This window comes from Nesoenas mayeri (genome assembly GCF_963082525.1).
Source record: "Nesoenas mayeri genome assembly, chromosome: 4".
Classification (NCBI taxonomy): domain Eukaryota; kingdom Metazoa; phylum Chordata; class Aves; order Columbiformes; family Columbidae; genus Nesoenas; species Nesoenas mayeri.
Window position 1 is genome coordinate 47,626,381 of NC_137540.1, and position 23,825 is coordinate 47,650,205.

The window sequence follows — 23,825 nt, forward strand, 5'->3', positions numbered from 1 at the left end:
GGAATCCCCTTCATGTGCAGAAAAACTGCTCTACAGTCTAAGCCAACATGGAGTAAGTGAAGAAACAAAGTACTGCTGCACTCTACTGCTCTGAGCTGCGTTACTGTTGTAGACACATTTTAGCTAACCATTTATGGCTTGCAGATTTTGAGTACCTCAGGATGAAGTTCGTTTTCCTCAGGTGGCTTAAAAATACCTAACTTATACAAGTATTCATAAATACATTCTTCCTTTCCCTAAAGGATCTTAATCCTTTATCACTGGTGCACCAATTAAAACAGAGAACAATTTATGTTGACCTTCTGACTAAAGAAGAAATTTAAAAATTAAAAAAAAATGGCATCAAAAAAGTCAATATTCTTCAGAATCTATCTGAAGCCTTTCTTCTCCTTTGGGTAAATTGGTTCATTAAGAAACTACCATTTCACTATAATTCTTTTTTCACCTTAGGCAAGTGTCCTAGGAAATCTCTCCGAGAGTCCTTTTACCGAAGCTTACAATGTTTAAATACATTGCTTTTAGTTTGAGTTATTTTCCTTCTAATCTAGTTTTTGAGAATTCTGTCCTTTTGTGACCAATATCCGCTACATTACCAATAATCTTCACATTCCTCACTTTTTCTTCTCTGTTAATCAGAGCAAAAGTGAAGCAGCCCCTACCCTCATTATTCTTTTCATGAAAGAGTTTCAGGAGCTTCCTCTTCAGCCTGTTTCCTGCTGCATTCACAAAGGATGTTAGTCAGTTACCTATGTTATCACTCAGGTCTGTGCTCTGGTTTACTCTTCACAAATACATCACCTACTTTATCCTTCTGGCCTGAGAGGGAACTTTTTTTTTTTTTAATTTATTACCATTCTTTGCAGTCACTTAGCTCTTTCTTCCTTTTGGACTGAACCTCAGAACATGTGTATTCATCCGTGCTCCCTTACGTCTCTTCCTCAACAAGATGTCCTACATGAATATGAATTCTTCCATTTCCTGATCTCCCTAAATTGTTATATTATTACTGTAATTATTATACAAATGAGATGCATGAAGTAATAATCAGATAGCTGGTGAGTCTTAAATCAGTCAGACTCACGATTCTTGGTGTTAAGGGTGCATAGCTTCTTTTTCAGTAGCACCGGGACATGTCCTTCATTTGCTATTGGGGTCTGGACCACTGGCTGCTTCCTTAATCAGCTTCTTCTCTGGAGGATGTCCAGTTTATTCTCCATGACTGGTGCTCCTGCATTCCTTTTCAGCTGGTCAGGACGTCCTCATTCCTAGTGTGTTATTGATGTCCTTTTGGATCATATGGGCTGCTTCGTTTCACAACTGTGTTTGTGGGTCTTCTACCAGTTTCCTAAAGAATATTTGCAGGGACTCTTTCATTCCTAGTTTGCTTATAGTAACGTGTAGGTCTATGTTTCCTGGTTTGAGCACAGAGCCTGGATTGAAGAATTCCCCTCCAGGGTTTTTGTGTGGACACAACTGCAAGTAGCCACCTTGTATCTGCCCTGCATCCTCACAGCTGTAGGTTGAGAAAAGATTTGATGACAGAGAAGACACTGATGCTGTGCTTTTAAAGGGTTGAATTGTGATACTAAAGTGTGCTTTCTAAAATTCCCTTCTCCAATCAGCCTTTTAAATAGCTGTTACAAAAGTCAGTGAGATACTGAACTGTTGATTCACAAATACATAACTTTCATTGTCCTTCAGTGATCAGGATTTTAGCCATACCATAAGAAGTTTATGATATGTGAGAACACACTGTCACCCCTCAAAATGATGCAGTAATTTAATTTTTAAGATTTCTCTTGAAATTATCTCATTTAAAAAACTTCTCTTATTTTCCAATATAGCTGATAACTTTGAGAAGTCTTTTGCCATGCTGAGCTATGGGGTAGGTCCCTTGATCATTGTGGTTATAACACTCCTCAAAACAGTGGAGGTTGTGATTTTTAATCCCTTTGGACTGCAGCAAAGTAGCTTGAAGTTATTGGTTAGGAGATGAGTGTTCTATTGAGCAGGCTGTTAGATAAAAGAAGAGTTATTTTCCAGCAACTTCATGGCATTTCGTACATTTTCATTTCTCTTGCCATGATAGCAAGAGATGTATCTCTGCAGCAAGCTACTTTGCTCTTAGTCTCATTTATTTTATTAAGTGTATCTATAGAGCAAGGTGTTGCTTATTGAAAGATGAGTGGTAGCTGTTTTGAAAAACCTGCAGTGTTTGTACTGTGATATTAAGTAACGTGTATGAAGTTAGATACTATAAAGACTGAAATGTGAGATAGTCATGCTTCTTGAAAATTAAAATTCTGCAACTACCAAGTTTGCTACAACCTTTTTCCTCATATTGAAATAATCTCTTTTGGTTTTGACAGTAATAGGTTCTTTAAAGTATCTTGATAATTGATTTCTTTAATGCTTTTTGCTTCAGTCTGATCAAGGAAGTGTAATGGCTCCTACTTAATAATATTTGTTTTGTTACAAGAGCAGCACATTTTGAATGTGTGTCAATCCAGGGAGTGGATGTGCTTGTCTGTAGGTACTTCAGCACTTCTGTTGCATGGCTCATGAGGTTATTTTAAGTTAAGCCTTCCTCTGTAATGAATACAGAGTCACTGTATAAGAAAATAGTGCCTTAATGTAAGATATATGTGCCTTAATACACAAGTGTAAATTATTTTAAAAAGGGTAAAAAAGGACCTGAGTCATTTTGCCTAGTTACCGTAAGCAGCCCTGAGAGGAACAAATCCTCATAAAATTGTTAAAATGTATTTTAAATTTTTTAAAGTGGATTCCCTAGTTATTCTTATTCACAGGGTTAATGTGTGATTAAGTTTCCAGCATTACTAAATTATCTTCAAGAGGTTGTGTCAAAATTACAACCAAGCTTCAAAGGCAGGGAAGCAGGTTAAATAACCTGTGTAGTTTATGTGGACTAAATAAACACCAGCAACAAATAATTTATTGTTAGTCTAATTTAGAAAATAGCAGTCTTACCAAAATAACATTATTAGTCCAGTTACAGCGATGCTAAGACCTCATCCAAAACATGCATGCAATTATTGCAACTTTCTCCCAATAATGATAGAATTAAAAGCAATATACACAAATATCCGCTTTTTATTCCTTTTTCTGGTGTTAGATTCACCCTTCCTGTGTATGGCAATGTGTCATTATAACGCTTTGCCAGGAGCAGTATGGAGTTGATGGTGGGGGCTTCTTCCACTTTGCTCTTTGGTTCCCCTTTGGTTATTTTTGCATTTGTGAACATAATTAGATAGCTTGATTTTTCTTTTATTTTTTTTTTTTCTTCAGCACTCGATAAATTACATATTGTAGCCAAGAGGTGCAATGTTCAGCCCATACTGACATAATTACATTTCAAAACTTTTTCTGAACTGTAATTTAATTTAAAAAAACCAATTACCTTCTGTAATCAGTTTGTCTTCATGTATGCAAAGAAAAGGGGGAAAGTTGGTGAGTAAAGGAATAGCAGTTCTGCGTTTACCACTTCTCAGTGTTTACCTTCACATGAAGGACAGACCTCCTTTACCTCATTCACCTTATCTCTCCATGTTTTCTCTTTGCCTATCTTTACTAGTTCCTAGTGTCCTATAACTGACTCTACAGAGACCAGAAATGCTTCACTAGCTTCTACTTAATAATTTTGCTGGTGATTGCATAGAACAAAATTTCCCACTCCCTGACTCTGCTTTATACTTCCATTCCACTTGCATGAAGTATGAAGTTTTAAGGAGTGTTCTGCATTTTCTGGCTTGTTAAACATTGATTGTAAGAAGCTATATTGGGATAGAAATTATTTTTTTGTTAGTCTGACCACACATTAATCAAATCACAGAACTTGAATTTAAACAGAACATTGGATAAAATAGTAGAGCAGAGAACATGCACCCAAATAAAGATAATGATTGGTTTAATTTCCAAGAGTTTGAGATGTTAGCTATAAGACTGTTCATTTCTATATTATTTGGTCTAGACTTTATATCCTTTCAGCACACAGTTTCTGTAGGAATTGCAGATGTTCATTGGTTCTGAAAATCTTGTATTTATTTTTTAAATTCCTGAAATATCAGATATTTGGAGGGAGAAGAACTGCGTAGTTAGGTTCTATAATTTTCCTAATGTATTAATTGTTTGTTTTAAGAATGTGCAAATTATAATTTATTGTAAGAAAAACAGTAATACTAAATATAAGAGGTCTAGGAAGATCATACCTTAATCTGGAATAGTTTATAAGAACTGATCACATAGAATTCTGCATTTTTCAGTTGATATTGAAGAACACATCTATGTTTGAATGAAAAATAATATAACTATGCAGACCAGGAAATAAAATCAAACTTTTAAGCGTGAAAGATGGATTTTATCTTGTTGTCTGGTCTTGATTAGGTATATATTTTCTATTAATGTATGCACATACAGACTTTATTTTCATGTCAGGATTACTTTTGTAATTGAAGAAGCGAGGCCATGCTCCATACATTCAAAAACCATTCTAAAAGACAGAATGTATTCAGGCTTTTCTAATTCCATTTAGTTTGGATGCCAGTTTGAATTCTCTTTGTCTTTAAAAGCTTCCCCACTTAAAATGTAATTGTCAGTTCTGAATTTTCACAGATATTTTTTCCCTTAGTCTGTATCACTTCAAACATTGCTGCACAGTACTATAGTAATTTCTTTCCCAGCTTTTGCCTGATATCTACTTTTACCTGTTATTTATACCACCTCAGCTATTATTTTCAGCAGATAGATGAAAGCAGATATTTCCATCAAAGCAGACTTATCTTTCCAATGTGTTTTCCTGGACATCTTTCTATTGTTTTACCTTTGGTTTTGGTTACTGAAATTCACAGTTATCTTTCCTGATAATCCAGGAAAATGCTCTTTGTTTTCATTGCTGATACCACTACCTATTTTCTGTTCATGTGGGACTGTAGCTGCCTGCAGTTTTTATTTCAATTGTACACCCGTAACCATGTCCAGATACAATTTTTCTCCAGCTGGAATTATGCTCCAACTCTGTTTTTGAAATTCAGCTTTGTGTGGACACAACACAAATAATTTCCCTTGTCATCTTTCTCTCAGACTTTTGTGTATTTCCTCCATTTTATCAACAACATACTTACTAATGGCTTTCATCTTCCTAATCATCCATATCACTGTTGCTCTCTTTGCTTTTTGTGCCATCATATCAAATTCAGCATTTTTTCCCTCCTCAATATAATTCACCACTTCTTCATTGCTTCAACCACCTTTCTTCTGATATCTTGCTCTCCTGTTTTCTTCTTTTTGCATAGCATCTTTGTACACTTACAGGTGTTTCATCTGTGCTCCTTCACAGCACTGCAACCACATCATCCAGATGATCTTTTGAGGTCCCTTGCAATCCCTAACATTCTGTGATTCCTTTCCATGTTTAGCTTCTGCTATGATGCCTGCAAGGCAACATACAGTGAATGGTCATTAATTTATAGGATGTTGTGTTTAGGCACTTTGTTTAAACATGCTGTTTAAGCATGCCCCCCCCTCCACCCTATCCTGCCCTGTGTTTTGTGAGCTGCTTCCCTCTTTAGCTTTTGGAAGCAGAATCTGGACTTAAATATATATACTCAGAAAACAAGTAGAATATCATATCTAACAGCATGCTACCCATAGATTTGCAGACTTTTGTAATATTAAATGTATTCTTTTGATACAAGTTTCACTCAAAGCAGTTTTACTTCATCTAGGCTGAGTTGTAAGATGTAGTTACTGTCCTCCAGAAGAAGTGTTATTTCCAGTTGAGGTAGTCTGCAGCCTGACTTCCAGCTTGCCCTTTCTGTAGCTTAAAGGTCTTCCAAGGCAGTATTGCAAATTCCCGGTTCTTGTTGTGTATGGCACAGGGAGCTGACTATCATGCAGATTACTAACCTTTTTCTTGCATGCTTCTTGTTTATCAGCAATTTGTATAGAGTTCCTTATCTACTTCTCCTTATAATGCCTTAGTGTCTAAATAATTAAAAAAAAAAAAAGAAAAAGAAAAAAAAAAGAAAAAAAGAAAAAGAAAAGAGAGAGAGAGAAAAGAAAGCAGAACACAGCACATTTCATTATATAACAATATGTGTGGTACAGGATTAGTTTTAGTCAGCCTCCTGGTTTGTTGAGAAGTATTTATAACTCTGTCATATGCTTTGCTACTTGTAGTTATCATCAAATATGCTGCTTCAATAGTTCATTTGGCAGAAACAGAATTTACTATATAAGTAATACTCCCTTGTAGAATTTTCAGCACGTTGTCAAGAAATAACTTAATTTTTAAAAAGATCATTCTTTCTGTTTAAAGAGAATATGAATTAACTCAAGACATTCTTATATACCAGTTTTATATTCAATTTTATGTACTCTTTACAGGACCATCTGAGAACATTAATCCCTGTCCACTTATATACAGGTCAAAGCTTGACAAAATTCTGAACGTCAGTATTAGAACTTTTTTTTTTACTATGCTCTGACTCAAAGTTACAGTCTCTTTATCGGAGATTTATAATAATTATAGTTTGGGATTTCATTGACCTTAATGTAGTGTTCAAATTCAATAAAACTATTCCTAGATTGCTGCAGTTATAAGATCAACAACAGCATAAAATAAATGTTTAGTTTTCCTGTTTTAACAGTTGCTTGTTTGAATTTCTGGTGTTCACAACTGAAATTTAATATAATCAAAAAATACCATAAAATGTTGATAGTGATTATTTTATTCTTATTTTTTTAATAATATATGTAAGGCTGGTATATTTATGGGTTTAAAGATGGAGCAGTGTTTTTTGTTTATTTTTTTTTTCTTGATAGGAAAAAAACCAAAATAAGTGAGGCAGGGTCACTGTTAGTTTCTTTATGTTCTTATATGGGAAAAAAAGGGAAAGTTCTAGATGTAATAACAATATTAAATAATCATAAAGAGGAAATAAAGCAATGCAAAAACAACCACTCATCACCTACCACAAACAGACTTATTCCCAGTCAGTCTCTGAGCATTGGCCACCTTGAGAGACAACCTCCCTCTTCTCCCTCTCCACTTCTTCCTCTACCACCATTTTTTATTGCTGAGCATAATGTTCCAGGTATGGAATATCCCTTCAGCCAGTTCAGGTCAGCTTTCTTGGCCATATTTCCTCCGAACTCCTTGCCCATCCCCATTCTACTTGCTGGGGGACAGAGAGGAAAAAAGACAAAGGTTTGACACTGTGCAAACACAGTTTAGCAACGACCAAAAACATCAGTGTGTTATGAGCACCGTTTTAGCCAAAACACAGCACCACACTGGCTTCTATGAAGAAAACTGACTCCATCCCAGCCCATCTCAGTGCATTAACTTAGTATTTACATATTGTAAGAAAGTATTGGAATAGTTCATTCAAGTGTATTTTTGCACTTGAATAAAACCAAATTGCACCAAGACAATAATCTGAGTATTCATTGCCTGGAAAATATAAAGTAACTTAGCCAGTTGATTTGGAAAATTAGCAGAATGAATGTCTAAATGAATTATACTAATAATGTTACATCAAAATCATATCTACGGGAAGATGCAAGTATGTTTTAAGACAGAATTCTTTTGTGGTTCTGTTTTAAACTCTTTAATATTAATATTTATCTTTCTTGGGGAGCCTCAAAGTTAAAAGGAACTTCATGGTCATAAGGGCATTAAATGAGCCAAGAAGATTGGAATTTGCTCTTATTAATCTTTTCAATCATAATAACTTTTTGACCAAGTTATGTTACTTCTGAAAACCCTTGAATTTTTATCAATAACATCACAGTTCCAGCTCAATGACACAAGAAACTCTTCTTATTCTAAACCCTCTTTAAACTGAATGGGGAATTATTGATGAAGAAAATGTACTGGGCAGTGATTCTTTGCATGGAGAGAGCGTCATTAAGCACATTGTAGTACACGTCTCACTCTTGTGTAGCCTCATCTAAGTGTTCCTGCTCTAGCAGGGGGATTGGACTAGATGATCTGTTGAGGCCCCTTCCAATCCCTAACACTCTGTGATTCTCTGATTTTCTGTATTTTTCTATTCAGTCTTACTTTATATAAGTCGTTACACACTTCAGGAAGTTACTTTGTGGAAGATTATTGCATTTATCAAGCAATTAAAGTCACAGTCACCCTATTTCATTCAGTTTTAGATCTTAAAACACCATTTGCAGCTTATGCTCTAGAATATAGTGTCTGTCTTCTCATTTTGAATAATGTAATATTACTGAAACTAGAGTGCTTCTGTCTGTCCAGAGTCTGTCTGCATTTGAATTGTTGGACTCTGCTAGCTGAGTAGCTTACTGCTGAAGGACTAAAGAATGAGGGCTTAGAAATGTCAGTCAGAAAAGGGGAAGCCCTTGTGGATGCAGGAGGTTCTGTCACTAGTTTGTTTCTGAAACGTGGGCAGTTTAAACTTGCTACCGAAATTAACTGCTGAAAATAAACAGACAAAATATGATAAGTACCAAAAATTAGAAAACAGCTTAATTTCTGTGCTTCAGTTCCCTTTCAGTAACAGCCTGATTGTTTTCTTTTGTCAGCTTATTCTTTTCTATTACAATTTTATTATGCTAGTACTATAGCATATATAGACAAGCAGGATTGGTGAAACTGAGAATTAATGGGTAGTAATGCAGATTACACATTCAAAAGCAAACTCTAATTTCTTTATCTTTTCAAAAATAGGCACCACAGTTTCATATTGCACTCTGTGAGAAAGTCTACAAACGCCTGAGGTTTTATATTTGAAATTATTTGTATAGATATCTCATATCTAAATTTAAGAAAAATACTTTAAAACAAAACATCACCTCTTTAAGAAGCAGTATTTGATAATTCATCTGTCATAGAGTACTGGGTTTAGCTGGGATAGAGCTAATTTTCTTCATACTAAGTGCCAAGGGGCTATGTTTTGGATTTGTGTTGAATACAGTATTGATAACACTGGGATGTTTTACTTATTTCTGACCAGCACTTACAGTCAGGCCCTTTTATGCTCCTCATACTGCCTCACCAGTGAGTAGGCTGGGGGAGCACAAGGAGCTGGGAGGGGACACAGCTGGGACAGGTCACCTCAACTGACCCAAGGGCTATGCCATACCCTATGACATCATGCTCAATATATAAAGCTAGAGGGATGGCATTTGTCTCCCATGTAGCTGTTACACATGATGAAGCCCAGCTTTCCTGGAGATGGAGGAACCACCTACCTGCTGAGGGGAAGTAGTGAATGGATTCCCTGCTTTGCTTTGCTTTTGCACATGGCTTTTACTTTATCTGTTAAATGGTCTTTACCTCAACCTATGGATTTTCTCATTTCACTCTTCTGATTCTCTCCTCCATTTCACCAGGAGGGGGTGAGAGAGCAGCTGTGTGGGGCTTAGTCACTAGCTGGGGTTAAAGTACAATATGGAATTTGAGAAAAAATAGCACTTTTGCTGAAAAAAAGAGACAGTTCTTGGCTTTATATAATTAGTTACAAGTTTTGTTCAACATTATATGGGCTATTACAGAGTCTGCAAATTTATCTTGGTGCCATATTCCTTTAATAAGTATATTCTGTAATATAGATAGCCTTAATATTAGCTTTAATTTTTCTGTATTTTCTCTGCTTTCGAAAGGAGTTATATTTATTTTCTGACTGTGGTAGTTTCTGGTTTTGTAGTCACAGTCATCTAGGCTTCTACTCATATAACTGACATGTTGAAGACATGATTTCCAACAGTATATTCTTTGCAAGTCTGTTATAGCAGGGAAAGCTATCTATCACTATGCCCTTGTTGTGTCTTGGAAATGATACCAGCTGAATTACATTGTGTAAAATGTAATTCTTTTTCTTGTCTTAAAAAAATCAACATTTTTGCAGTCTTGCATCAGATATGGATGCAGTGGTGTCAATCAAATATCTGCTATATTGGAATAATTTTTTGTTTTAGAAAGGGAATAGCTGTAGTAGTATAGTGGATACACTATCTTTTGGTAAGTATATTGTTGTTTAATTTGGTGTACTCTTCTAGCTTCAGCTATGCCACCTGTGGACACTTTTATCCAGCTTTTTATGACTGCCCAGCAAGTGGAAGTTACTTGTTTCACAGTTCAGCCAACAGAGCAGAAATACAAGTTTTTACTGTTCTGCTACACTAGAGTCAGCAATGGCTTAAAAATGGTTAATCAGCAATTAAATTGAATTTGCTAATTTTGCACTTAAATGGATCAAGTTGAATTCCACTGGCAGCACAGTGAAGAATTACCTTCTTTCAGGGATATATTAACAAGCATCCAGGGATAAAATTCTTGAAATTCTATCATTGTGCCAAATGACCCTTTGTCTTCACTATCAAGCAGTTTAATTGTTTTTTCTATAATACAGCTGAAGCCTTATTACGCCACTTTCCTATGCTTATATTTTATTGAACATTGAATCATTTGGTTTACTTTTTTTATCTATACTTTTACAATGGCCTTTTCCCTATTTCTATTCAGATTAATTAAAACAAAGAAAAATAACCCCCAGCATTCTGAAGTTCTTATTTTCACCAGCCACACGTTCTTAGTAGTGATGAGCAACTTCTTATAAAAAACTCTTTTTCTTCCTATAGGATATTTTGCTATGTATTTTAATTGCTGGGAAAAGTAAAAACAGTTGATCTAAGACATAACAGTGATATAATATTTTCTAATATTTCATAAAAATAATTGTTTTACCAAATATAGTTTTAGAGATAATTAACTAAATGTTTTGCTTACCAGTTCTTATTCAAGATCTATACCTCTACAGTAAAGGAATACTTATGTATATTTGCACCCTTGCATTAAGTCAAGCCAAGGAATAATGTACACAGTTCACTATCAAGCTGCAGTTAAATACATCAATCCCAGGTGAAGCTTTACTTATCCCCTCATATAACTCCTGTTGAAGACCATGAGGAGACATGGGGAAAGTGGGATAGCAGTCAATAGTTTTAGATATTAGCCCTATGTTTTTTTTTTTTACCTTGTTCTGGATACGGTTATTTCCTGAAGTGAATATATATATATATATTATTGATTGTAGGATGGAATGGGAAATTTGAGAGTCACTAAAAAAGGAATACGGCTTGAAGGAATATCTGAATTTCTACTTCCACTATATGTGAAAGAAATCCATTCCCGAAAGGTAGGTGGCTTTTGTCTTTTTTATTAATTTACATCTGGTATAAATTAATCTCTTCACTCTCAAACTAAAAAGTTTATTTTTTATATCTCCTAAATTAAGAATCAGTGGAGCTTTTCTTTAAGAATACCTTAACAGCGAATGTTTCCTTCATGTCCAAAATGATTTTTTTTTTTTTTCTGACACTTTGTCTGCCCCTTAAAGTAAATGTCTTATACTAAAGAAAGGACAATCAAAGCATGTGTGTTTTATACTTCAAATGACCTCAACATTGGGAATGGAACATATCACTCTTCTTTTGAAATGAAGTCCAGGAGAACAAGCTTGGTGATATATGCAAAATCCAGTGAAATAAATAATGGTTTTTGTATATGCTTAAGCTCTTTCTGGTATATTTAGCTAGTGTAATTTCTTTTTTCCCATCCTTGTTTGTTTGTTTGTTTGTTTTCTTTTTTTTCTTCTTCTTTTTTTTTTACCTCAGGCACAGGCAATCTAGTTAAACTGCATGATGTGTCTAGGATTTATTTTTTTCAAAGCAAACCATCCTTAGTTTATCTTAAATTTAATTGTTTTATCATGTAGCAGCAAGTTGCTACAGAGGAAAAATAAAATAAAGATATTCTGTATTCAGAAATTTAGAATTTTAGCTCATTTTTAACCTCTGTTTGTTTGTTGTTTGTTTTTTCTTTTTTTGGGTTTTTTTTAATTGTTGATGTGGGGCTTTTGGTGTTTGTTGTTGTGTTTGGGTGGGAGGGGGTGATTTGTTTGTTGGTTTTCTTTTTCTTCAGTCATGCTGATTATATTAATATTGTCAATGAACTAAAACAATAATTTTGAAATACCAGAAATCTCTTGAGTTCTCTTTACCATGCAAGTGATGACCTGTGATCAGAGAGGAATGCTACAATGGTTTTCAGTCAATCATTAGCAAAGGTTTTTCATAAGCATAGTGCAAAAATTGATAGGAATAAAGAAGTATGTTTACCTTAAATACCTTTGTGGAAAATTCTGTCTGTTGAAATCTCTCTTCTATGTATATAAAAGAAGTTTCAAGTGCATAGATGAGATCATGACAGTTTCTCATTTCTCTTAATTAGTTTACTCTGTTAATAGGCGTGTGAGATGAACAGGTAGTCTCTTTGTTCTCTTTTTTTGGTAAAACTAAGGTCTTTCAATGTTTAACAGAATAGCAACATTGTTCTAGGTAATGAGAAAATTCTCAAATACTTAAGTAACAGTATATTCCCCAAGAATGTTGAATTTTGGTCACTTTATTGAGCAGGTATGTGCTACTTTTCAACTGACCATATGTACAATGTTAAAAAAAAACTTGTTCATAATGTTTCTTTTATAATAGTAGATAAAAATACTAATAAATACCTAAGCTAAATCTATAATAAAACATTTGGTGGTGAATTATTTCTAAATAAATGAAAATATAATAGCTTTGATATTGATCAGAATTTTGAGGGGGGTAGAAACAATGGAATAGTCAACACTTAAGTATGTAAATGACCATTTAAGTACCAAGCACTGCTACCAAGAGTAAATAAATAAGGCCACTTTCTGCCTTCAAAAATCTACAAAAGGGAACTTTGGCTGTGGGTTTAATTTTTCCTCAACCACCTTGCCGTGTAAAGGTGTAAGCAACTCTTAATTAGTTTCTGCAATTGTCTAATGTTTTCTTTACATTTTGAAATTATTGTATTCTTCAAATTAACTGGAATACTTTCTCTTTTATTTATATATAAATAGAAAAAATATTTTAAGGGTTCTGTTAGACTTTAATATCTAGTACAACAAATCCATTTAAAATAATGCCTAAAGCATGAACCTCTTTGGTATTAATATTCCAATATGTAGACTTTATGAAATTGGTGTAAAATTTCCAAGATGTATAACCTTTCAGGCATCATACTTTTTCTTATATATTGCAGAACATAAGTTTGTGCATTTTTCCTGATTCCTTTCTGCGGGTAGATGGTGTCTCTTATTGTTCCATGTCCTGTTAGTGTATATGAGAGTTATCATCTGGGATGTTTGCACGCACAGGGCTTCATGTTGTAGAACATTGGTTCTGTTAAAGTAAACGTGGAAACTTTCATTTTGTAAGAGTAATTAGGGGCTCAAGTAGGGTCCTAATTTCTTCAGAGCTGCTAAGCAGTCTTAGAAAAAAATCCACACAAATGTTACTACTGTAAAAGAACAGGATGCAAAGTGTACTAGTAGTCCAACACAAGGTCACACCATTTCTGTGAGGCTTATTAAACAGATACACCTGATAGTAAGTGTCCTCAAACCAGCAGCACAAGAAAAGAGAGTGGATCATTAACTGGGCAAAATATTTCAATGAAAATATTTTTGGTGTTGAGGGTCTACTTATATCTATTAACATTAAAATACTTGTTTACTTGTTACCTACCTGAAAAAGCAGTATGTATGTAGACTTTGTGCTCATCTTGCAGTGCTTATGAACTAGGTTCATATTCCAGTGTTTTGCCAGTTTGTCCAGTAGCTGTGATAAAGTTTTAGCAATTTGTGATGAATACAAATGTGAATGACATGAGGGAATGATGAAAAACCCCTCTGGAGCTATACATGTGATGTCTCTTTATGGCATCTGCATGTGACATTAGCTGTTTTGTCACTTACAGAATTGACCTTGGTGTTGTAGAAATCTCTGAGTGAGCCAGGCTTGCTTAGCTGTCATTGTAGTCAGCAGGGACCTAATCAATGCAGAAAGTGGATTCTGAAGAGCTGTCCTGCTCACCAGCCACTCGGGTTTACTTTGTGTGATAGAAGGGAATGAATGCTTTTCCCTACCTTTTCCATGGAAGCAGTAATGATTCAAGTTTGATGCATATGGGAGTTAAAATGTGCTGTGGAATTTAAAACTCATTTGAAGCTGATGTCTCTGCCATCTTTTTCACAGGTATGTTGCTTATTTATTTTCTAAAAGGAGAGTTTGCTCTTTAAGCAATTTTACTCATTCTCTTCTAAAGGAAGACAAACATTGAAGTGACGTCAGTCCATTAGCTCTTGATATGACTTGTAACGTATCCAATAGTAACTTTGTGGAACTGGGTGTATTTCCTCTGCATGGATGATATGGTTTATAGAATGGCCATTGTGGGACCTTAGGGCACCTCTGATTTCCCAGTACTCTGCACTAAGCAGAGTTAGGTGGGAAGACCAATGATTCTAGCAGCGGGGTGCAGCAGCACCTGTGCTATGTTGTGGCTAAGAGGCATGAGTGGAGTTCTTACATGTATGCTGGAGATATCTTTCAGTTGGCTAGATCTGGAGCTGATAAAATGTGTCATTGATAGCACAGGGTACACCTCTGATCCTGATAGTGAGCTACTTTCTGGTAAGAGTCCCAGGTAGTCTGCTGAGTAGCTGGGCTGAACTGAACTCTCCGCTGCTGCAATTTAAATTTGCTAGTGTCAAGTTCACATATCCTTACAGATGCTGAAATTACCACTTTGTCTGCAACATACCTGGATCTTCAAGTAAGATTGTTTATGCAGGTTTAAATGCTGACCTTAAACTGCCTTTATCAGAAGAGATGTTTTGAACTTTGTGTGTAGGTTGAAAAATTGTCTTTTATTTTGTGGTTCCTTCATTAAAACTATGAATATTAAAAGTAAATGCTAAACTATTTTGAGTTAAGTTGGCTAGAGAACAAATATGCATGAATTTTTAAAAACAAAACCATTTGTATTTTCTCCTGCCAGTGTACAGCTTTGTGTCAAAAAGTACTAATGCAAAATTCATGTCTTGCGTAAACTGACCATTCATATTTTTTCTGTAGAAGTTGTCTAAATGAGAAGGCTACTCAGAGGGTGCCATTTCTCTAATCTTGCTCCTTTTACTTTGCCCTTTTTACTCTATTCAGTTAATGGTGTCTGCAGACCCATGGGCACCTGCCCAAAATCTCACATATAAACAAAAAAGATACTTCTGTATTTTCATCAAATGACTTAACTGCATGTCAACTTTAACTGATACATCAGAACTTGAACAGATAAGGGCTCTTTTGATCCTGAATCAACATATTTATATCCCTGAAACAAGGGTACGCATACTCTATGAATTGAATTTTACTGAGAATTTCATTTTGACTATGGCTGGTCTAGTTGCATACTTTAATCTGAAACCAGTAAGTTTAGCATAGACAATGTTATATTTTACATGTTTATATCATTTGCATTGATATAATGCAAAGAAAAAAAGCAAACTACATTCTTCGGTGTGTATCATTAATGACGTGTGAAATCAAATAACATATAATGCAATAAGCTGAATTATTACAATGTTTCCGTTTTTCTGAATTAAATTTCTTTATTATGCTACAGCTGCATCCACACTGCTGCATTTGTGAATGGAAACAATCAAGGTATAGCTTTATTAGTTTTTTTTAATAATAATAAAATCAGTTCATGGTGTTTTCTTGGGAGTGTATTCTTGGACTTTTTGATCTTTCATTTGCACATACAGTACTTAAGTATTGTAGAAAATCAAGTTTGTTCTTTGTTAAATTGTTTCCACTGCAGATAAAATAAGTAACTCGTCCCTTAAATTACAAAGGATTGCTTCTTTTTTTTTTTTTTTTTTTTTTTTTGTACAATTAGCAAGGTTAAAAGTGTGTTCTCTGAACTTAAAGAGTATATGTTTTCAAGAGATTTCCTTAGAGAACACAGAATGTAATGATTTAGTTAAAATTCATTAGAAAAAGGTCTGGCAAACAAGAAACACTGAATAAACTTCTAACTGAACACAGGAAACTCTGAAAACTGTCTGTATATATTGTATTTTTAAAGTTATGATTGTATAATAACTAAGAAATTGTAGGCAGACTTCAAAGCAGAACTTCTCTCTAGTATTCCTTCTTTCTAGATTTTCACTCCAGAGACTGAATATCCTTGTAAATACTTAGAGAACTTTTTATGTATGTACATATATATTTTTGTTTGTTTGTTTGTTTTATTTGCAAACCTGAATCAACTTTGACAAAAGCTATTCTACAATGTATTTCTGTCTTCAACGTCTCTACGAGTGTGTGTAATAATTAACACAAAACTAAGTTTTGTCAAATCCAACCAGCACATTGCACATATTTAGGATTGTGCTGGCACCTTAGATGCCTTTGTGAGAACCCCAAATTCCTTTTCTGAGAGAATGCCTTTGAGCTTCTCTGTCTGAAACAGTTAAAAAGAAGTAGAATAGATTACATCAAATGCCCTTATGAAGTTGGGCAAGGACATCCACTGTGCTTGTCCATTGAGCCAGCCTTCGCATTATATAAGATCACTAAGTCAGCTGTTGCCTATCTTTAGTAAACTTATGCTTATTTTTCCCGATTGCCTTCTTTTCCTTCATCAGTTTTGAAATTATTTTCAGGGGAATCTCCTCCATAATCTTACTAGGAAATGAAGTGAGACTGACTATGCTGTAATTTCCAAAGTCTTATTTTCTTGAAAAATGTGCATAATCTCTTGTAAGGTGTGTCATATTTGTTGACTTTTGGGGCTTGGGAGGAGGAACATGTTCCCCCACCCTCCCCTGAAACATATTCTTCTTAAAATTCAGGAACAAGTTGTTTGCTAAATCTACTCTCTTATCTGCTCTGTAAGATATCCGATTTCCATGCAGCAAAACTACTTTGAGAGTCCTTCCACTACTGAGGTATATGGATATCAGAGAAACCCCAATTAGGAGATATCATTGGTCACCTTTTTTGTACTATCACAAAAATCACAAAGGCACCTAAGAATCTGCCACCTTTATTGCTCAGGGTGAAGTACGATGCTTGTTTCTGCAGCTACACATCACAATCCTCTTGGATAAAATCTGAAATGCTCCCCAGTTCATTTTTCAAATATCTACTCTTCAGCTTTGCCCTTGGGATCACTCACCTGTCACTGAGAATAAAGTCATTACTATGGCATAAAAGACTCCTTCAGTCATTTTGGCTCTGCACATGATGTAGTTCCAAGGTACTGAAAGCCCAGTGTCAGTTTATTGGCTATGAACAAGATGTAAGGTTTTCTTAATCACAAGCTTTGGAAGGGACAAGTCATTCTTGTATTTGTTGGTGGTCTCTGTAGGGACTGCCACTTTGAAATTGAGTTGGCTGTACTCGCTCTTCACTGACAGCTGATAAGAAATTTTGTGATTCATGATTTTGTCCTTGATTTGCTATACTTCACTGAAACCTGTTTGGGGGTCATCCAATTGTACGACTCTATCCTTTGAACACATCATTTTTTCTTGTCAGCCTGTATTACTCTTATTATTACTGTGCCTCGTTGTTCAGTCAAGGAAGATCTCTGCTTGTTGTATTGAAAATTCTGAGTTAATAATATCCAAGCTTTTTACTTTGGTTGATTACAGCTCATGAATAAATTCATGAGTGGCCTATATCTACCCAAGTTTATACCAGCCTTAGGAACTGAATTTGATTTGGGAACACATCTTCAGAAGGGTGTGGGTAAGTTAATGAAGTAGCAACTATTTTTCTGGCATTTGTTGCTTTCATTAGCAATTACATTTTCAGTTTTCCAAGTACTTCCTTCATGTAATACATCTATGTTCCACTGGGGCAAATTTCAATGAAACCATGCGATATTTCAGTGTGATGTTCATCATGTCTTATGTCTCATCCTAATACTCATTCAAAGTGAATTTGGTTTGAGCTATTTTAACTATATGAGCATCTTAAGCTGAGGAACAATATTTTTTGCCCTGAACAACTTCAATATAATATAGTTGCAATTTGCAGAGTCTAAGAAGCTACTTAAAAAAATCCTGTATGTTTAAAATGGTGGGAAATCGTTATTAATATTACCATGGAAAGTCTGATCTAAAGCAGGAATGTAAAAGCAAATTACTTGAAAGAGACTTGAAAAGGAGAAAAACCTGTCATCCTTTATCTCTTCGTGCAGGAATTTACTCATGTTTCTTCATGGAGAACAACTTTTATACTTTGCATCCCATTTTACAAATTTAAGGTAGACCTTACTTTTTGCTCTTCTGTAGAAACATTAAAACTATGGATGCAGAGATAAAAATGGGGGAGGGGGGGAATGAGAGTAATTGGGGGAAGGCACTATCCATATAAGCTATTAGACTCAAAGTACATAACATAATTTTATCTCTCCAAAATGCATGTAGTCTGTTAACCCTGGTTTGAGGGCTGCTGAGATGGTTTGAAACGTATTTCTTACAAGTCAGGCTGTGCAATGATCTCACTTGTAGGTCTTTAGTAGGCAAAGAAAAATTTTTTTTTAAAAAAAAAGGTAAACAATGTGTTTAAGTTAGGAGATCTACTTCATAACCAAAGACTCAGTGTATTAACAACAAAGAATACTCATGTAATAAAATCATGTACTATATCAGACATTGTTGTAAGTTGTCAGCATGGATTTCTGATCATGCCTGACCACCTTGACAGTCTCCTACATCAAAGTGTCTAGCTTGGTGGATGTGGACAGCTAATATCGTTAATCTCATCTTTTGCAAGGCTTTTGACCCAGTTTCCCATTATATATTCTTAGCCAAACTGATGATGTACATGCTAAAAGGACAGTGAGGTAGGCTGAAAACTGGCTGAAGTGCTGGGCTCAAAGAGTTGTGACCAGTGGCACAAACTTCAGTAGGAGGCCAGTCCATAGTGGTGTACTCATGGGGTCATCACTGAGGTCAACATTGTTTACTTTCTTCTTTAATGACCTGGACCTGCACAATGCACCCTCAGCAAGTTTGTGTACGATACAATCTAGGAGGAGGAGTGTAAAAACAAGTAATTTCTAGAAGCAAAAGAGAAGCAGAAAAATAATGAAAGCATTGCTGGTTTAAGTGTTCAGAGGTTTGATTATTTCTAACTCATTAATAATACTTTTTTCTTTCCATTTCATATCAGATGAATCTTAAAAGTATTGGGGTAATAATCAACTCAGAACTTCAAAGCTAAAATTTTGAAAGTTAATATAAGAAAGATTCTCAAGGTATTCATTCTGAAACAGAAATTGGTGTAATTTCTAGAAGTGTAAGCCAATTTACAAACTTAGTTTTGCCCATTAGATATGGAAAAAAATCATTTCTTGAAACAAAATTATTGCAGTCCTATTTTACTTGTTCAGCTTCGCTTTCAGTGTACTTTGTGTTTTGTACGACATTTCTCACTTCAAAAAATGTTTGTAATCAAATGATATGGACCAGATATACCATTCATAATCTGCAAAAATGAATAGCAATAAAATTCAAACCCAAAATCTGCTTGTTAATCTAAGAGACATGTGAATTATTCAAATAGAGGTTCTGAAGTAACTTATGTTTTAATCATACCTGAAAGTCAAGTTATAGAAGCTTACTTCTAGAGTTTGCTGAAACAGTTCAGGAAAAATAATTTCTCTATCTTCATATATAATTTACAGACTTGTATTGTATTAGGCTGGGGTGGGTTTTGTGTGTTTGTTTGTTTGGGAGAGGTTGTTTGGTTTTGGTGTGTGGTTGTGGTGTTGTTTGGTGTGGGTTTGTTTTGTTTTTCATTGTAATTAGTATTTCTATATTCTATCACAAAGAATAAAATTCTAAGCAATGAAATAAAATTATATTCTATTTGTTGAGAAATATCATATTTTTGTGACACTGCACATAGTTTGGTGTCTCACATGGTAACAGGGAAAATTAATGTATATTTCAAGGTTTAAGATGAAAAAAAATAGTAATATTACTTTCACTATCCGGAGTGAAATTAATAGGATCAGATTTAATATAATCATTGTATCTGTTGTGACAGTCCCTGATGAGAACACCATTCCTCTCTTAAAGGAATGAACTGCATTTTCATTTGCAGCTTCTAATAAATGGCATTTATAATACTGTCCATTTCCTTTTTGAAATGAACTTTGTATTTTCTTGCTATTCAGTAAGAACCAGTTTGGATTTTACTACTTCATAATCAAAAAATTTCTTTCTTTCTTTCTTTTCATGTGCACACAGATATATAACTTGCATATATATGAACAACATTTTAAAATTACTGGTCAGTCTTAACAATTGGAGCCTTTTATTTGAGATAGCAAGCATGTTTTTTGAGTTTATGCTATACAGCCTTTGTTGTCTCAAGAAATATATCATGCCATAAAACTCTACTTTCAGAAACAACTTGTCATCAGCAATGAAATTTTCTACTTTGAAAATACTTTTATAGAGTATTTTTTGTTTATTTTTACTATTCCCTGAAGGAGTTTCCCATCCATCTAGTACTGTGACTGAACCTCCTTTATATAGTTCTGAAATCTCTCCTTCAGTGACTTAAAATTTTAATATTTTTGTGCTGCCAGATCAATTTGTCAGGAGATCTGCTGAACTTCCATAAGGTTTAGGAAGCAATGTGTTGAGGAAGTATCAAGTTAAAATGAGGCAGAGAAGATAAATAGATAAAAGTGCTACAAGCTTTTTAATGAAATAGTATGGATTGCTAAAATACTCATAGGCCCAACAACTGCCATATTTTAGGAAAAAAAACAAACAAACAAACTATCCTTTTTTAGGCAGTGCTGGAAACATATCAGATATATTTTTTTGCTCGTAGATCTTCAATATGTGGTTAATTCATTCCCTCTTTAAAAAAGGCAGGTGAAGTAATTATTCTGCTTTTAGTTGTAAAATGAATAAGTACCACATTTTATCATTTTATGGATTATACTCTTGAATCTTTGCTAAAAGTTACTTCAGAACAGTTTCAAATTTATTATTTGAAGAAATAAAATGGAAGCATTGATTATTTCATAACAAGGACCATGTTTTGACAGTGACCTACATCCAAGAGTGATACATAACACTAAAGTTATTTGAAGCCTTGCTGACTTGGAAAGCATCCCCATGAAATAATTGCACAAAGCAAAACAATTTAAATTCCTTCTGTTACGAAGTGTATGATCAGTAATTTACTTTGAACTCATTGTATTAAAATTGCAAGTCCAAATGAAAAATTACCTGAAAATTGTTGCTTCTTGTCTGTAACAAGTAACTTAAATTACCATGCATTCTACAGATTAAATAAAAAATACATCAGAGTTCCACTAAAGTGATGTGTTCTGTGTTTTCTTCCTGTTGCTAATGTTGGGTATAATTATGCTGTTCTTTTTCAAGTGTAATTTCCTGTGGGTTTTGTAGAAAACTTAAAATTTTCCGTATTCCAGTTTTCCCATAATCTCCTCACTTCATGTGATGTTAAGGAAATGAGAAACGGACAGAAGACACTGAAAGTTTGTTTTTTCAAAGCTCTGATTTTTAACATCAACATACTCTGCTGATTTGCAGGTGACCAAAAAGTTCAAATGTTCCAAATTGTTACATTGTAAGATATTATCAAAAGCTGTTTCAAAAAAACTCTAAGGTGGTAGTGAAGTATGTAAGTTGTTTTTTGTTTTTTTGTTTTTTTGGTTTTTTTTAGGATAAATCTCCAAGCTATATAAAGATTTCAAATTTAAAAAATAAATAATAAAAAAACCCCCAACTATAAAACAGTAAACTAGTGCATTGCTTTGCAATGTATTATTTGTGTCTGATAGACACAAATTAAGGGTAATTTTTTATTTTTTTTTTTTAGCATTTCAGCTGGAAATAAACACTGATAAGAACTTCAGACTATAGATGTTGAAATTCATGGGTGGGATTGGGATAAAGAAAACTCACAAGGAAAGCAGAAGTCTTATAATGGAAGCAGCTGAACAAGTTAACATCCTGTACTGGAATAGGTAATTATGGTTTCAGCATTATGATTGTACAAACAACATCTGGGGATTTAGAGTAAAGTTGGCTCTTGGGCTTCAGCCAGAGGCTCATTTATATCTCTAGCTGAATTCAGTTCTTCTGCAAAGCAAGTAACTGTAGTTCACATAGATGGTTAATTTAGGGGGGCAATCTGTCATCCACAATTTGCAACAGCTACAACAGTATATACTCTTGCTGAAGTCTTTAAGTGTAAGTGGTAATTGCAGTAGCATATGTGTAGGTTGGTGATGCTGAATTTTCCTTCGCTTTGGAGGCTAACTAAATTTAAAAAATACAAAGTTATTGTACATAATTCTCATTAGTTAAAATGTAATCTGTGTTGATACTAAACTTAGCACTCCAGTAATGATTTGCATGAAAGATGCCACAATCATTTTTAGTAGGAAGGATAACTGGAGAATATAGAATGCCTAGAAAGATTTTTGTTATTATTATTTATTTTTTTTATTCTTTATTTTTCTTTTTTTTTTTCCTCTTGCTAGATCAGTATATAAATATAAGTTTTGGGCAAAGTTTATTTTTCTTCGAGTTTCTCCATTGGCATCTACCAGATCAGAATCTTCCTATATATCCATGGTCTCTCTTTACGAATAATTTAAGTAACTACAACATCCCAGAAGGAAAGTGCTTTATTCTTGTGTTGTTATTTTAATGAAATGTAGGGATTTTGGAACGTCAGCTAACTCTCCTGACAAGCTGAGCCAAAACACTGGCACAGGGAATGTAGAAAGTAGATGATCTTTTTGCAGGAACAACTACTGTACATTCTACAAGCAGAAAAAAGTGTTTTTACATTTATTCTTTTTTTTTAGTAAAAATATCATTATGTCTATTTAGATCTGGGATATGACATCATGTTCTTCTAAGATACAGGTGCTTCTTCTCTTATAAGATATACTTCACTAGCATTGAGTAGATTTTTGAAACATTCTCCTTCATTTTTGGATTGTTCAGCATGAATAAGGGCAATATAATTCTGTTATTATGCAAGTAAGGAAAATAATATGTTAGCATATGACTGCTGGAACTCCTATACTGCACAGATAAGGTGCTGGGATTACCTGAAAGCAGCTGATAGAAGAATGATGTGATGCTTCCTTATCTGATGTTACATAGTGGTCATTGAATGCTAGGGAAAAAAATCAGGTAAATATTTGGAAAAGACAGGTATGTTGAGGGAAATAAATACCTACTTAAGTTTATACTTTTCTGTGGCACTGTTCCTTTTTATTTCATTGGAGTTTTTCTTCTATCAGTTGAAAAGTAACATCTTGAAATGTTTGGAAAGTTTTCACACACAATCCCCAGAAAATTGATATGAATATTTGAAAGACTGTCAGCAGAGAGTGCAAGAGGCCATATATATATATATTTTTTTTTTTTTTCCCCAACTGAAGACTACAGTTTTTCTTAACTACATACTTTGGTCTTAACATTTTAAGGCATTTACCTATTTCTCTTCATATAATTAGAAAAGCATTAAGAAAACTCTTCTGAACTACAAATAGAGTTGGTGTTAGTATTTGTTCTGTACCTTTCTAAGGTTTGCTGTTGTTTATTGCCCTGGGTATTTCTCTGTGGATTTCAGCAGTTTGAAATTGCCAGTCAAAGTATTGGAAAAGGCACCTGGTGAGCATGGCACAGATGCTTTATGTGTGAATTCAAGTACTATAAATCAATAACTAATGATGTATTCTACAAAGAATGCTTTGTAGCATATGTGTATTTCTGTAATAGTAATAGGGATAAATCTGGTTTTGACCATGAGTACAGCACTCAGAATGTTATCTGTGTATGTCCATGTTGCTTAATCTCTCCACTCAGATTTCA

At 34.3% G+C, this 23,825-nt stretch overlaps 1 protein-coding gene across 3 annotated transcripts in view; it reads left to right on the forward strand.

Annotated features, from left to right (window-relative positions):
• Nucleotides 1-23,825, forward strand: part of SGCZ (sarcoglycan zeta) — a gene marked incomplete at its 3' end in the record, with an annotated part of 441,296 nt that overhangs the window by 309,670 nt on the left and 107,801 nt on the right. For 2 of the 3 annotated variants that reach the window (XM_080343711.1, XM_080343713.1), the window contains exon 3: nucleotides 11,091-11,192. The exons of the other annotated variant lie outside the window; for it this stretch is intronic. In XM_080343711.1, coding sequence (XP_080199837.1) covers nucleotides 11,091-11,192 — 102 coding nt within the window. The remainder of the gene's footprint in view (nucleotides 1-11,090; nucleotides 11,193-23,825) is intronic. 3 annotated transcript variants of the gene reach the window in all.